The 15,651-nt window shown below is 33.2% G+C and overlaps 1 protein-coding gene across 9 annotated transcripts in view; it reads right to left on the minus strand.

The window, feature by feature from the left end:
- Nucleotides 1–15,651, minus strand: part of LOC115210341 (nesprin-1) — an 870,646-nt gene that overhangs the window by 168,824 nt on the left and 686,171 nt on the right. For 7 of the 9 annotated variants that reach the window (XM_036502466.1, XM_036502469.1, XM_036502465.1 and 4 more), the window contains 3 exons: nt 14,947–15,252; nt 11,995–12,306; nt 7,107–7,865 (listed from right to left, as the gene is read on the minus strand). In XM_036502466.1, coding sequence (XP_036358359.1) covers nt 7,107–7,865; nt 11,995–12,306; nt 14,947–15,252 — 1,377 coding nt within the window. The remainder of the gene's footprint in view (nt 1–7,106; nt 7,866–11,994; nt 12,307–14,946; nt 15,253–15,651) is intronic. The other 2 variants (XM_029778876.2, XM_029778874.2) reach the window with 1 other exon arrangement.

A 15,651-nucleotide genomic window follows, 5' to 3' on the forward strand; every position in this document is an offset into this window, starting at 1 on the left:
TTGTCAGATGCTGATGATGGGTCAATACCCAGAAACTCGAGTCCGTGTGTATCACAAAGGTTGAAGATGGGAAGGATGGCTTCCCTTTGTAAATACTGATAGGGCATAGAAAGTGTGTCAATAGCTAGCTGGAAGAGGTGTCCTCCTGGGGCTACAAACTACAATAGTATCCACCCTTAAGGGTTAGCCACATTTAAGTGGCAAATATACTCCACAATGTTGTGTAGCTACTGTTTATACCTCGCTCAGAGATTTATTATTGTTATATACATATACATACATATATATATATATATATGTATATGTATATGTGTGTGTGTCTGTGTGTGTGTCTGTGTCCAACCAATGCTTGACAACTGGCATTGGTGTGTTTATATCCCTGTAACTTAAATGTTTGGCAAAAGAGACTGATAGAATAAGCACTGGGCTTAAAAAATAATCCCTAGGGTTGAGTCCTTTGACTAAAAGTTTTTCAAGGTGGTGCCCTAGCATGGCCAGAGACTGAAACAAGTAAAAGAAAGAATATAAAAGATAGCCTTTAAGCTAACTTCTTTCATGCAGTCATAAATCTGAACAACTAGCATTGATACTACTAACATTAGTTTTATATGCTGAAATACCTTCTGTTGTCGGATCCCTCATGAAAATAGGACAACACATTTGTTAGTGATTCAAACAATAACATTTGGTGTGATTAATGATTATAGAAATTAATGAGTCTGAGAAAAGATTCTAATTGCTTCTTGACCTATGGTCATTTATTCTTCACAGTTTTCACTACTAAATGATGATCTAGTGATATACCCTCCTTTTTCAGTCTATACTGCCAAAAGATAATCCATCAACCTCTAACATAGATTTAGCTTGATTGGTCATTCATATCTGACAATTCCAACCGATTTATCATCTTATCTACCTTGATATATAGATTTTCAACAGTTTTAGCACCGATACATCTTGATAAATAGTAATATTATTTATGCCATTTCCAGTAACATGTTCACTTATTCTTTGAAATAGTGCAGCCTGTTTCAATTCTACATTGAAACATGTGTATCTTAGAAGATACATTGGTGTATATACTGTAGTAACAACATCTCTTACTTCAGAAGCATTTCTATCTGATACTAAATCCCCTTTAAATACAATTTACTTGAAACAGAATGAAATATTGATTCGGCAGCTAGAATCTGATAAGAATCAGAACAAATTCTTTCATTTATAGCCATTTTATAATTTCCACATATTCTGAGATCTCTGTCTGTCTTTCACACAACCACTAAATGAAAAGTCCATTTACTCCCTCTGGGAGGAACTCTATTAATTAGTTTCCTTAGCTTTGCTAATGGTTTAATGTGCATTGCATTGGTTGGGTCTCAAAATAACATGGCCTGATATTTCCTTGGCAAAGAATGTTAGTCTTAAAACCTCTTAATCTCTCAAATTGCCCTGGAGCTTCAATCTCATGTATTAATGTTTCACTGTCAATATTCATCACAGCCATACCAAGAAAGCCATGATTTCTTTTTATTTTTGAGCAACAATAACATTCACAACCTATATTCTCTTAACAGTTTCCATTAATGCTTCAAATTTTTCCTAAAATCTCAATGAGTAACCCACCAAATTATTTTAGTTTAGAGATCACATTTTCTTAATTTTGGTTCATTCAAGTCCATTCAAAACTCCTCAGGTATTTATAATTGCATAACTGCCAGTGTCAATTTGCATTTTAAAGTTATTATTATCAAGTTTTACATTAGCCATTAATCATTCACATTAATAATTTTTTAAACCAATTTCATTAATAATTTCAGAATCTTCGTCTTTAATATCCCCAGTGTTTGTATTTTCCAGATTTAAATGCAGCCTTAAATGGATTCTTTTTTGAACACATAATACAAGTTCTACCAAATGCAGGACATTTTAATTGTACTTGCTTATATCCACAATGCGCCATCTATAATCAGATTTCTACATGTTTCTATCAACAAATGGCACAATGATATTATTAAGGCTTTTTTCCTATATTTTCTTCTTTTTTGCCCAACACCCCAATCATCCGGAACATAGAAAGCATTTCTTATTGTTGAAGGAATTCAGTATTGCATTGAGTTTCTGATCACCTGATTGAAGATATTCTAAAGCCTTGATGTGGCTCTTGGATGATTGCATGCTCTCTATAAATCTTATTTCAATCAAATCCTCTTCCATACTTTGTCCTTTAGTTCCAATTTTATCAAGTTAACAAAATCACTTTGATACACATCGTCTTTAAGAATAATCTTGAATTGATTCTGTAACATATTGATGTTGCAATAAGAATCTCACTCTTCCAGCAATTATCCATTTTTTAAAGGAATGAACTGATAACATTATTAAAGGTCTTATTCTATTAAAATTCATTGTTTCAAATTCAAGAAATTTTGCTTTTATCTTCTATCTTTTACCTGTTTCAGTTATTGAACTGTAGCCATAATGGAGAACAATTATGAAGGGTTTTAGTCAAACAAATCAAATCCAGTACATTTTTCTAAAGTCTGGTACTTACTGCATCAGTCTCTTTCGTTGATCAGGAATGTAAACAAACCAGCACTGGTTGTCGGGTAGTATGTGCCTCTCTCCTTCTATTACATTCTAACCTCTTAACTGGCACAAAGACACCTCCCTCAGTACCACTCCCTCTCCTAGCCAAGAGGTCTTTGTCTTCCATATTACTTGGTAACCCCACTGGTGCTTGTGCCATGCAAAAAAGCACCAGCACTGGTGCCACATAAAAACCATCTAGTACACTCTAAAAGTAGTTGGCATTAGAAGGGAAATCCTGCCATAGAAACCATGCCAAAGCAGGAAATGGGATCAGGCGCAGCTCTCTGACTTATCAGCCCCTGCCAAATAGTCCAACCCATGCCAGCATGGAAAACAGACGTTAAATGATGATGATAATATACAACGGCTCACAAATTCACTTAGAAGGCATTGGTCAGCCTAGGGCTATAGTAGAAGACACTTGTCCAACGTGCTGCGGTGGGACTGAACCCCAAACCACATGGTTACAAAGTGAACTTTTTAACTACACAGCCATGCCTGCACCTTTCTCAACATTTTATGTGGACATCGTACCTGTTTTAGTTAAAAAACAAATGTGCTATTTTTTGTGTTTTTTTTCTTATCATTCATGTCCAGAAGATCTTTCATTCTTGCTGTAGTAGCAAATCTTTAAATCCACCCCTATGTTATATTTGGGTTATTGAGTGGAAGTTCATTCTTATTAACTGGTGACGCCATTATCATGTCATACAGCATTTATCCAGAAACAGTTGCATGCGATCCTTTACATTCTGAAGTTTTATTTAACTGAATGACCAGTTATTGCATCAAACTAGCAACCTCCTAAAACAGACCCAATCACATGCAAGCATGCAAATGCATGCAATAATAATTGTACAAGGGCATTAGACAGGCAAAATCATTAAAGTGTCAGACAGAATGCCTCGCAGTATTTGTTCCGACTGTGTACATTCTGGGTTCAATTCCTGCTGAATTCAGTATTGCTTTTCAGCCTTCCGGTTGTGTGTGATTGTGTGTGAAGGGGTCAACAACATAAAATACTAATCAAGTACTGGGATCAATGGGGCCAACTAAACCCCTCTTGTCAAAAGTGCTGGTCTTTTGGTTAAATCAGAAATAATAATAATAATAATTATTATTATTATTATTATTATCATTATTATTATTATTATTATTATCATTATTATTATTATTATTATTATTATTATTATCATTATTATTATTATTATTATTATTATTATTATTATTATTATTAACAGAGATGTTTTCATTCTTTCAGGGTTGATAAAATAAGTACCATTCAAGCACTGGAATCAATATAATCAACTAGCCAACCTCCCCACAAATTTCAGACCTTGTGCATAAAGTAGAAAGGATTATAAACACAAGCAAGTCCATACTGGTCATTGTTTGATGTTTTCACAAGGGTTCAGTTAATTATGTCATTATAATGTAATATACTTAAGGTAGTCAAGTAGCTGCTCTATAGTAAGACAGCTATCTCTGTTTCTCTATTATACTCTAACCTCTCACCTAGCTCACAACCACTTTCCTCTCATCCAGTCCCTCTCTCAGGGGAGAGGTCTTGTCTTGTAAGCTACATGGCAATCCCACTGATGCCATGTGAAAAGCACTCATGCTGGTGTCACACAAAATGCACCTGTGGTAGTGTCACATAAAAAGCACCCTGTACACCCTGTAAAGTGGTTGGCATTAGAAAGGCCATTCAGCCATAGAAACCAAGCCAAAGCAGACAGATGGAGCTTGATGTAGCTCTAAGGCTCAGCAGCTCCTGTAGAACTGTTCAACCCATGCCAGCATGGAAAACAGATGTTAAATGACGATGATGATGATGCACACACACACACACACACACACATTGCAGTATCTAAGATAAGCTTTCCAATAGCAACCTAAGTCTAGTAGAAGGAATACAAAATACAAGGGGGGCATCAGTAATGACTTCAATGGAGAAAAGTGAATTCACAGAAGAATGCAAATGGCTGAGTTGATAGCATTTCCATCTTGCCACTGTGTCCAGAGTCAAGTCCAGCAGATAAGTAACGAGGATTGTATAATTGATACTGTTATATAATTTGTACAGTAGAAGTAATGTTTTTGGTTCCAATATGCCTGAAACTGACCCTGGATCTATGATACAAACTTTCTGCTTTAAAATAATATAAGTTAAAACCTAGCAAAATTTCACAGCAATTTATGATCCAAATACCAACTTAATATGGACAAAATTATTATATCAAACTTTTCGTTATTTTTCAAAATTAATCGAATGAAAGACATTGTATATCAACTAATATAAACATAAAGTAATAAAATGTTAAAATGTGTATTTTGCATTATCATTCAATGTGTTGATTTTAATTGCATTTGAAGGGAAGCAACTTTTAATAGATGAGCCTCTTATATAGCTTGAAGTTTATCTCTGCTCTGTTCAATGCTATAGAAGCCAAAATTGAGCATTAAACCTGAGCTGTGGTTAGGAAAGTCTTACCAATTTTAGTTCATGAGTTCATAGGATCATAAGTTTCACCAACTGATTCTGTGGCACATTGTGTATTAAGAATAAAATTCCTCAAACTTTGCTCATATAATATTCAGTGAAAATTATATAATATGTATCATTAGAATGTTAGAAATGGTAGAAGGCCAGGCCAAATGCCTAATATATAGACACATTTCTTTATGTTCTGAGCTTAAACCCTGCCAGTATTGACTTTGCCATTCATTCTCCTGGGGTCAATAAAATAAAAGCCAGTCTTGTAAAGAGTTGAAATGATTAACAAAAATCCTTTTCCCTACTGTTTAAAAAGTATTTGTGATAAAGTTAGAAATTTAGAAATCACTGCTAATAATTATTTAGTCATGGTTAACTCCCAAGGTTTTATCCCTACAGTGCAAACCAAATAACAATTCAACAGGTAAAACTAGTAGAGTTGTCCTTCACCCATTTCTACAAAGAGAGAGTTGTGTGCTTTAACCATGGGGTTTATATGGCATAGCAATGCTAAGGCTAAATATATGTATTTATCAGTTGTACTCTTTTAAATTTATTTCTAACTCATATACATGAATAACTAATTACCTTTACAAATAGGAGGATGACAACGTAATACATAAAGCAGATTTTATGAAGTTACTTTTATTATTATTATTATTATTATTATTATTATTGTTATTGTTATTATCGTTATAAGCTGAGAATACTACAGGAGTTCAGGACCTAGAGTTTCTTGCGAAAGTACTTATGAAACTAAGATTGGAAAATGTATGGAAAGTGTTTTTCTACTATTGTCATGGAAGCATCTATGTGTACAGGTGTATATATTGAGTTCTCTTAAACAAACAATGTAGAACTCAGGTGAATGCTTTTACTAAAATGAATGTATGCAAATGAGTGTGCACACACAAGTGCATCATTAGCATGTGTGGCTGTCTGGCATATGTGTGTGTGTGTGTGTGCACGTGCATACTTGCACATGCATGTGTATGTGTGCACATCTGTGTGTTGTCTTTACTTTGTCTAAATTCATTATACTGATGATACTGATTTATTTTTCTTTGTAGAAAGTTTACCGAAAGTGGCTTGTGTCATGAATTTGGACGAAGCAATAAAAGTAACAGACACACACACACAGCATGTGTGTTTCTAGAAATCCCATTTCACATCCTCAAGCTGCTATACCAGTAACTTTTTCACATTTATTCACTCTAATCATTGTAACTTTGATAGTAATTTTTTAAATCCTTTTAATGATTCTCAAAACAGTACAATAAATGGATCTCATATTCTTTTCATTGAAGTGAAAAGTACTTTGGCACAAAATTCTAAGCCTCCATGTGACTATTGTAGTATTCTCATTTAATATAAAAAAATCCTATGCATACATATATTTATGTTAAAAGAATGATGTGTATAACAATTATAATGTTTATATAAATGTAAATAAAATGGTACCAGCTGGAATATTTTTTGTCAATGAAATTTCTCTCAAGAGAATTTGTGTGTTGAAAAGACAGCTGGCTTGGAATGATTTCAGTGAAACATCAGACACTGGTATTTTGGTTTGATTTAATCTCATCAGTGACAAACAACTCTAGACATTCTGAGCTAAATCAGAGCATGTAGTGTTTTTAACACATTCTCTTAAGAGAAGTTTTATGAAGCAATATATTACAGCTAGTTTAGTTCTATATTTGTATATACATTATATATGTTTGCACACATTAAACACAGCATTATTTTAACCCAATGCTATTTCAAGTGCATGTATTGATTTAAATATATGTGTGTATACATACATACATATATATATATATATGTATGTACAGACACACATATATATAGCAAGTGATATAAATAAAGAATTTGTTGGTATGTTATATAGACAAAGAGTAAATTGTAGGCAGGTTATTTAAAGAAAACCCAGCATTCTGTTTGTTAGTAATATCAAAAGCAAATCCACATAGCACTTGTTAGTAATAAGTAATTCTTAGTCGTTTTAGTTCATAGTTACCATAGACTTTGTTTTTAACTGGTATTGTACAGAAAGAGGTCTTGGGGAGAATCTAATTATTGTTCCAGGTAGTTGTTGCTGTTTACCGGGCCATTGAAATTTATTAGAGATTGATTCATGAGTTCTTAGAATAGGAGCTGAATTACTTTCACATATTAAACTGGAATTATTTAATGGTACATTACACATATTACTTGTAAATGTCATTAATTTTGGAGCTGATCCAAACCCTTTCATGTCATTTTTTATAAGATTTTGTGGTTTTGAATATTCAGTAGAAGAAGCCGAAATCTTTGTTGGTGTGGAAAATTTCTCTGTTGTTCTTTCATCGAAATTGAAGGCAAAGTGTTCTCTGTTCTGAGAATCAAGCTTATCTGAGAAAATTTTCCTAACAGGCGAATTTAATGTTTTGGAATAATCAGATCCCTTTGAAAGAATTGATCCCAAGGATAACGGTGTTTCAGGAGTCGAAGCACCAGATGAAGAAAAGTTTAGTGGGGTCGAAACACTAAATGAACGAAAGTTTGGGGACATTATGTCGCTTGTTGAAAGAAATATACCACTATCATATAATTTGGAATCTTCAGAGTTATTCAGTGTAGACATTTGTGGTTCACTGGCAGAAGGATTTAAGACTGGTTGGGGAATATTCCAAACAGTTGACCATTTTTGAAAATTAGCTTTCTTAGACAATTCTTTACTTCTTCTATAAATTTCATTCAGCCTTGCTTGGTTGGCTCTTATTTGAGCTGCTAGAGCCTGAAAACAATTTGGTTACTCTTTATCAAAGCATGCTAAATAGAAAATGACTATATCCATGATTCATTAGTCAGTGTTAACAGCAACTACATACAAAGCAATATATAATATATGTATGTGTGAAATATGCATACATTGGTAAATGTGTGTGTGTGTGTGTGTGTGTGTGATATACACATATTTATAAACACATCTGTGATATGCATACATTAATAAACATATGTGTGTGTGATGTATATACATTTGTAAACCTCTGTGTGTGTGTGTGTTATGTGTGTGAAATGCATATATTTGCTATGTATGATATGTGTGATACACGTACAGTTGTAATGTGTGATATACATACATTTGTAAACATCTGTAGGTGAAATGTACATATACTTATAAACATAGACATGTCATTGTAAACGTGTGTGTGTGAGTGTGTGTGCGTGATATATTTTCTTATTCACAGGACAGTAATCCACCAATCATTTCAGTGTACTTTAGCACTGGATCTGATAAAAGATGTGTATAAATGATGTGGTTGCTGATATAGCAACTAATTCCACATTAAAACATATCACACATAAATCAGCCATCATCAGGTGGACATCTTCCTCAGCCACAAGAAATATCCACCACACACACACACACACACACACACACACACATTCACAGATACACATACATGGATATTCAAAAGTAAGTGAATAAAACAAGACATAAAACAGCTATTAGAGAAATAAACACAGAGAGAGAGAGAGAGAGAGAGAGAGAGAGAGAGAGAGAGAGAGAGAGAGAGAAAGAGAGAGAGAGACAAGACAGTTATAAAGAAAACAGACAGTAGTGAGATCAATAGAAATGAAGAATTGACAACTTGTATTGCAACAGTTATTGAGACATTCTTTACAATATGAATCACAACTAATGTCACTTACAATAGAGAAGGAGGGTTAGGGTTAGAGGAGATGCTACATGGTTAGGGTATGGTTTTAAATACGTTTGCCTTCAGAAAAAAATGCTGAACTGAAATTGTAGATTTTTGTTAAAACTAAAATTCAGTCATCATTACTATTATCTTAATCCATATATACATGGTAGGCTAGAAGTAACTACCTTAAGTTTTAATTAGAATTTTAAAGTTTATATTTGTCAAGCTGTGCTCTGAATACCACAATCAGACAACCAGACACATGTTTCTGTATGATTATACTTCATCAGTGATAGACACAGCATCAGTTGTTCATAGTTTAGTCGAAACTGCCATTCTTATATGTAAACAACAAAATATACATTTGCTGGCATGTGCAAAACCTTGTCAAACCAGGATTAATTATAAACATACAAAGCAATAGTTATTAAACTGAAATTGTGTACATTAAAATTCGACATGCTCATGTACATTCAAACACGGAAAGACATTCACTGTGGTTATTGTAGTTATTAATCTTCACTGCTTAGTATTTTTATAATTAATTTATATTTTTCTTTTCTTTTTAAGTTATGGTGTTCTATATTACTATTTTAGTAAAAGATTTCTTTTAGTTTTAAATGTATTATTTATTCAGATTAAAATTTAAAGTAATTACTTTGACCCATCTTGTACAAAATTTGATAAACCATATATGGTATTATAGTTATATATGTGAATCCATAGAACATGTATGGATTACTACTCAACAGATTGATTACTCAAATAAATTTACAGCACAATTTTCTCTCAGATAATATGTGAGTGAAAGGTATATTGTAATGGTTGGGTGTAATAATGAAATGGATTTTCTAACACAAGCCATGGCAGGATTAAAGAAAGACTAATGACAATAACTGTGACAAAGATATTTATAAAGAATGTTATTAACTCACGATTAATATGGGTAATAATACATAGACAGAGTGAATACATAAATTATAGATAAACATATTGAAAACATACAAAGGAGCATAGAAATGAAATCACTTCTACCATGATGGTTTTACATGCCATTTTCTAGTAGTGCACAGAAACATATAAACATTACTTGTAAACTGAAAATGGTGAGGGTTAATTATTAAAGAGTCATAGAGGATTGTAAAATTATAACATCATGTTAACCCTTTCATTACCAACCCGGTTGAAACCAGCTCTGGCTGTGAGTACAAATGTCTTGTTTTCATAAGTTTTGAACTAAAATCTTCCACCAAACCTTAGTCACAATTTATGTTCTTAACACTAGCTGAATGATAACTAAGTTATTTTACTAAATTCTTTGTTATAAAGTTATTGAAGGAAACACAGAGCATCTCAAAATAAATTCAGTAACAAAAGGGTTAAAGTGATTTCCATGTAGTAATAGAGACGTTAATCTTTTCATAGCTCCTACTTTTGATAGTTTTTAATATGTAATTATTAGTTATAATTAATTCTATTAATGAGACATATATTTTCAACTAGTTGTAGCTATTTTACTTCTACTGTTATTTCTTACATATTTTACATGCTCCACAATGGCTCTGAACTTTGGATAAGAAACATGTTATTCACCTCAATATACTGGAAGAATCTTGTATTGTAATTTATGACTGTTTGGTTCAGTTGATATATTTAGTATTTTGTGACTATTTAGAGTGAATTATACCAGTTTTTTGTCATGGTAATTTGTTATGTAGACACCAGACTTTATTGTATGGTTAAGAAGTTCACTTTGTAACCATGTGATTCTGGGTTCAATCCTACTGTATGACATGTTAGGAAAGTGGGGTCTAATAAAGCCTTTGGCTGTCCAATGTGTAGTGAAGGAAATTTGGTAAACAAAGACTATGCAGAAGCTTGTCATGTATTCACATATATATATATATATATATATATATAATATATATATATATATATATATATATACACATGCATAACATTTATATATGTATATGTATGTATATATTGGGAAATCATACACATTAGAGAGAAATAGTGAATAAATCAGTGCATTGAAGAAAATTATTTTGAGGTGTATATTTTATCTGAGTTGCACAAAGACTCCCTTGTGTTTCTCACCTAAACTTTGGAGACAGAGTGAACTAGTGACTGATTGGTACATTAGGAACTATAATTAATGAGAGTATTATTCTCAAAATATGTGATACAAATAAATATAAGCCAGTTTTTGAAGTAGTATAACATGGTTAATTGAATCTACCCTAGCACATTACTGGTACTTATTTTAACAATTCTAAAGGAATGACATGCTAAGTTAACACTGGCTACAAAGAAGAGAACTAAAGCAATTAGTGAAATATTATATGGTTTTTGCTACTTCACCACTTGTTTTTAATACAGATCATAGTTTAGTAGCATTAGTATGAGTCCTTTTCTGACATTTAAATCATGGTAGAACTCTATAAAATCTGTTAGCTGTTCATTCGTTTTCTAAATTCTACAATGCTTCAACTGGCTTTTACATACAGATGATGTTTTCTATATATTTAAATGCAGCCATGTGTTAGAGAATGTAATATTATGGCAAACACTGACTCAAGCTTTAAAGAAAACATAGTAATTTATTTGAGTATTTACTTTACTACTGTAGCTCTTTAAAAGTCGATAAAGCCATGATCATTTAAAATTAGTTAAGGGGAAAAAGATTTATAAATTTCTATTGTATTCTTTCAGTTTCCAATACCTAAGCACTATTCTTATTTGGCACTCTGCCAAAAAAATTGCTTCTTTTTTTTCTGTCTCTCTTTACAACACACTCCAATAATTCAATTTTTACTTTTTACTAAATTGAATTTAGCTGATGCACACCAATACTCGTCTCTTCAAATGATTACATTATATACAGAAGTATATTTGCAAGCATTTAAAACCAATCAGTGTCGTTCATGTTTTGTATAGAAAATATATCTATTAACACATTTTTTTTATATATAGAAAACTTAGGAACATTTTTGCTACAGAAATTTATTTTTCATTCTTAAGATCATCTTATAAATTTCATTATATTTCTGCATAAGTCTATTTAGTTTTAAAAAAATGTATTCATGATTTAAAGTGACGATAAGTGTTCTGGATTTATGGTAAGAACATATATTTCTAGATTAAAGGTGAGAAAAAAAAAAGTGTTCTGGATTAAAGATGAGAAAAAGAGACAAAGTAAACTTCACTATTTACCTCATTTTCTTGCTTTTCTCTTCTTAAAATTTCAATATCTGCTGAAGTATTGTAGGTATGGAACAATTTGGTCTGTACAGAAGACAAAGCTGTTTTGACATGCTTTATCTCTTGATCATTCTCTTCTTTCTGTTTGACAGCCTTCAATAGCCAATCATGGTGTTCTTTAGCTGACTTGTGTAATTCTTCAATTTCAGACATTAATGAGGAATGCTGAGAACTTTTGTAGCTGGCATTCTGCATTTGACTTGGCAGCAATTGTAGTAAATTTTCTGATTTTTTCTTCTGATTTTCTATATCTTCTAGAATTTTCTGTATGAGTTAAAATAAGATTAAGAAAAATTGATATTTCTTAATGGGATTGTTTTTTTTTTTAATTTTAATGACAAACCATGCAAACAGAGAAACAGTGATGATAAAAGTGGCAATGGTCTGGTTCTGGTAAGGTCAAAAGGAAAAATTCCCAGCCTACAACCAGGCAAATAGTCTGATTTTGTTCTGGGAATATGAATATGAGTATGGAAATGTGGGCCAGGCACCTCGGGATCAACTTTGCCTTTCATCCTTCAGAAATTGATAAATAAAGCATTAGTCTAGGATTTGGGTTAGTGAAATTGTTAGGGCCTTGGATAGATGCCTTATGTTATTTTTCTCAGCCCTTAGCATTTTGAGTTCAAATCCTGCTGCATCCTATCTGTGGGGCAGACTTAATCTGTCACCTGTTGTAATACCACCACATGGCCTCAAGTGCTTTAAATGGAATCTAGTCTACTGTAAGCATTCAGATTAAAATGCATTGGTTTGACAATAACTTCTTAACACCCTCCCTCCAAAACATCAGTTTTGAAGACTTTGGAAAAGGTCACAGGCACTACCATTTTCCATAACTAAGCAGAAAAAAATAACAATCCTTTCTACTAGGGGCATAAGACCTGAAATCTGGAGGATACATTGACCCCAGTGTTTCTCTGGTACATAATTTATCAGCCCCAAAAGGATGAAATGCAAAGTTGTCTTTGGAAGAATTTGAACCCAGAATGTAAAGGCAAACAAGATACCACTAAACATTCTGCCAGCTTGCCACCTAATATAATAATGCTACCACTGCCACCGTTATGATGCCCTGATGCAATACCAGGCAGTGGCTATCATGGCTTCTGATCCTAACTGATTGGAAGTGTTATCATGTACATTGTTTTGTTTTGGTATAAAAGATAGGCTAGAGCAAATATTCTGCCAAAAAAAACAGATTTGCTTGTCAGTTGTTTGACCGTAAACAGTTGAGCATGTCCCTTAGTGGCTGACGATATATGCATCTCTGATCACGAGCAGAAGTAGTGGGGGAACATCATAGCCATGTGTTGAGAGGGATTCTTTGGGGTTTGAATAATTCACCTTTGGAAACCTGGGTATTTCATTCAACATCTTTAAACAAACCTTATTCAGGGACCTTTTGAGTGGGATGGACTACTCAACCTGCAGAAAATTCTAACTGGGCCCCACCTGCAAGTTCATGCACTGTTTGTCTTGATATGAAATCACTATGTTGCACACATATGGTTGTGATGCATGTGTCTGGTATACCCTTATCAGACGAGTAGTCATGATGAGTATACTGGGCTTCATATATTTGTACTCCAGCATCACTTTGATGGCATGCACTGCTCTCTCACCCAATAATGATAATGATGATGATAATAATAATAATAATAATAAGGGAGAAAATGTGTCGATTCTCTGGGACTTCCCTGTACATACCGACAAAACTATAAAAGCTAATAAACTGAATATTATTATAAAAGATCAGACAAAAAAGGTGTGTTTATTAATTGACATGAGTATTTCTTGCAATCACAATATAGCGGCAAAAGAATTTGACAAGATCAGTAAATATAAAGGCTTGCTAATAGAAATTGAAAAAATGTGGCATTTCAAGGCGACCACAGTACGAGTGATTGTGGGATCTCTAGGAATGATAAAAAAAGGTACTGAAACCTATTTGAAAATGACACCAGGCTTACCATCCCTACAGGAAGTGCAAAAAATCGTGTTAACTGGAATGACTCATGTACTGAGAAGAGCATTATTGCTGTGAAAACAACATCCATTCAGGAATTTATTCATTTGTTAATTTTTTTTTTAAATACATATTTTACCTGTGAATTTGCGTGTGTAATCTGGGAATGCATAAAATGAGCTTCTCTGCTCTAGGTGTACAGAAAACACTCATCGAGAAATGGAAGAAAATTTGAAGAAAGAAGAATAAAAAAATAATAATAATAATAAATTAATAGGTGCAGGTCTGGCTGTGTGGTGAAGAAGACTCCTTCCAAATTCTATGGCTTCAGGTCCACTGCATGGCACCTTGGGCAAGAATGTTGTGAGTGGAATTGGTAAATGGAAATAGAAATAAGCCTGTTGTATGTGTGCGTGTGTGTGTGTATGTGCTTAAGCTTTCTTGTCTTGATAATTGTTAATGAATGTTACTGTCACACAAGGGATGCCATTCATTTCCAATCTTCCTTGAAAACTATGTCCAGCCAATGGGAAATGGTACCCTGCATGGAAACAAGTGAGAGCTGGCGACAGGAAAGGCTTCTGGTTGTAGAAAGTCTACCTCAGTTAATTCTGTCTGACCCATGCAAGCATGTGCCTCCACTATACAATGGAAGCACACAGTTTAGGGATTAGTATGTTGAACTAATGATCATAAGATTGTGGTTTTGATTCTTGGACCAGGTGATGTATCGTATTCTTCAGCAAAACACTTCTTTGCACATTGAAATGAGCAATCCTGTGACAGACTGGTGTCCTGTCCAGGGAGGAGTATATATGACAGAGAACCCAAGGAAACTGACCCTATACTTGTTAGAGAGTAATGTGGACTAACCATGGATGTTAAAGCAATGAAGATGATAAGAATAAAGATGATGATGATGATGAAATACCTACCTCATTGAGAGATAATTGGTCCTGTAATGTGAGAGTTGTATCACTAACATGTAACTGCTGCTGAGTAAAGACAAGCCATTCATTCATAGATTTCAGTTGGTTTTCAAACTCAGCCACTTGTGACATAGCATCATCAAGAGAAGTAAAATTGTTGTTCACTTTACCACGCATGTTGAAAAGACGTTGACTAATGAGAGAGATGTGATGTGCTGGCTCACTGGCATCAGATATCTGGGCAAGATGTTTTACAGTGCTGTTCAGATAGTCTACCTTACTTTGGTTTTCCAACAGCTCTGTGGATAATCTCTGTAATAAAAATAAAAATAAAGGCAATAGATAACCAGTTAATAATTGTAAAAGAAATATTTTTTAATTCAATGTTCATGATATCAACAAGTTCAATAACAAAAACATAAAATTGGTAAGGTAGCAGCAAAATCAAAGAACAAACCAATTTTCAATTTCAACTCGGATACATTTCACTTGTATTGGAAAAACATATACAAATATCACAACTCTCATTCCATCACACTTCCTCACAAAATCAATGAAACTAGTTGCTAATAGTTAGATATATCTGTTTTTTGAAATAGTAAAGCAACCAACTTTATACACACACACACACGTATATACAGGTTCGACCAAACGTCACGCACAAAATAAGTTCAATATGCTCTGGAATAGTCAAAGACATGCATCAACTTT

This window comes from Octopus sinensis, linkage group LG4, assembly GCF_006345805.1.
Source record: "Octopus sinensis linkage group LG4, ASM634580v1, whole genome shotgun sequence".
NCBI lineage: Eukaryota > Metazoa > Mollusca > Cephalopoda > Octopoda > Octopodidae > Octopus > Octopus sinensis.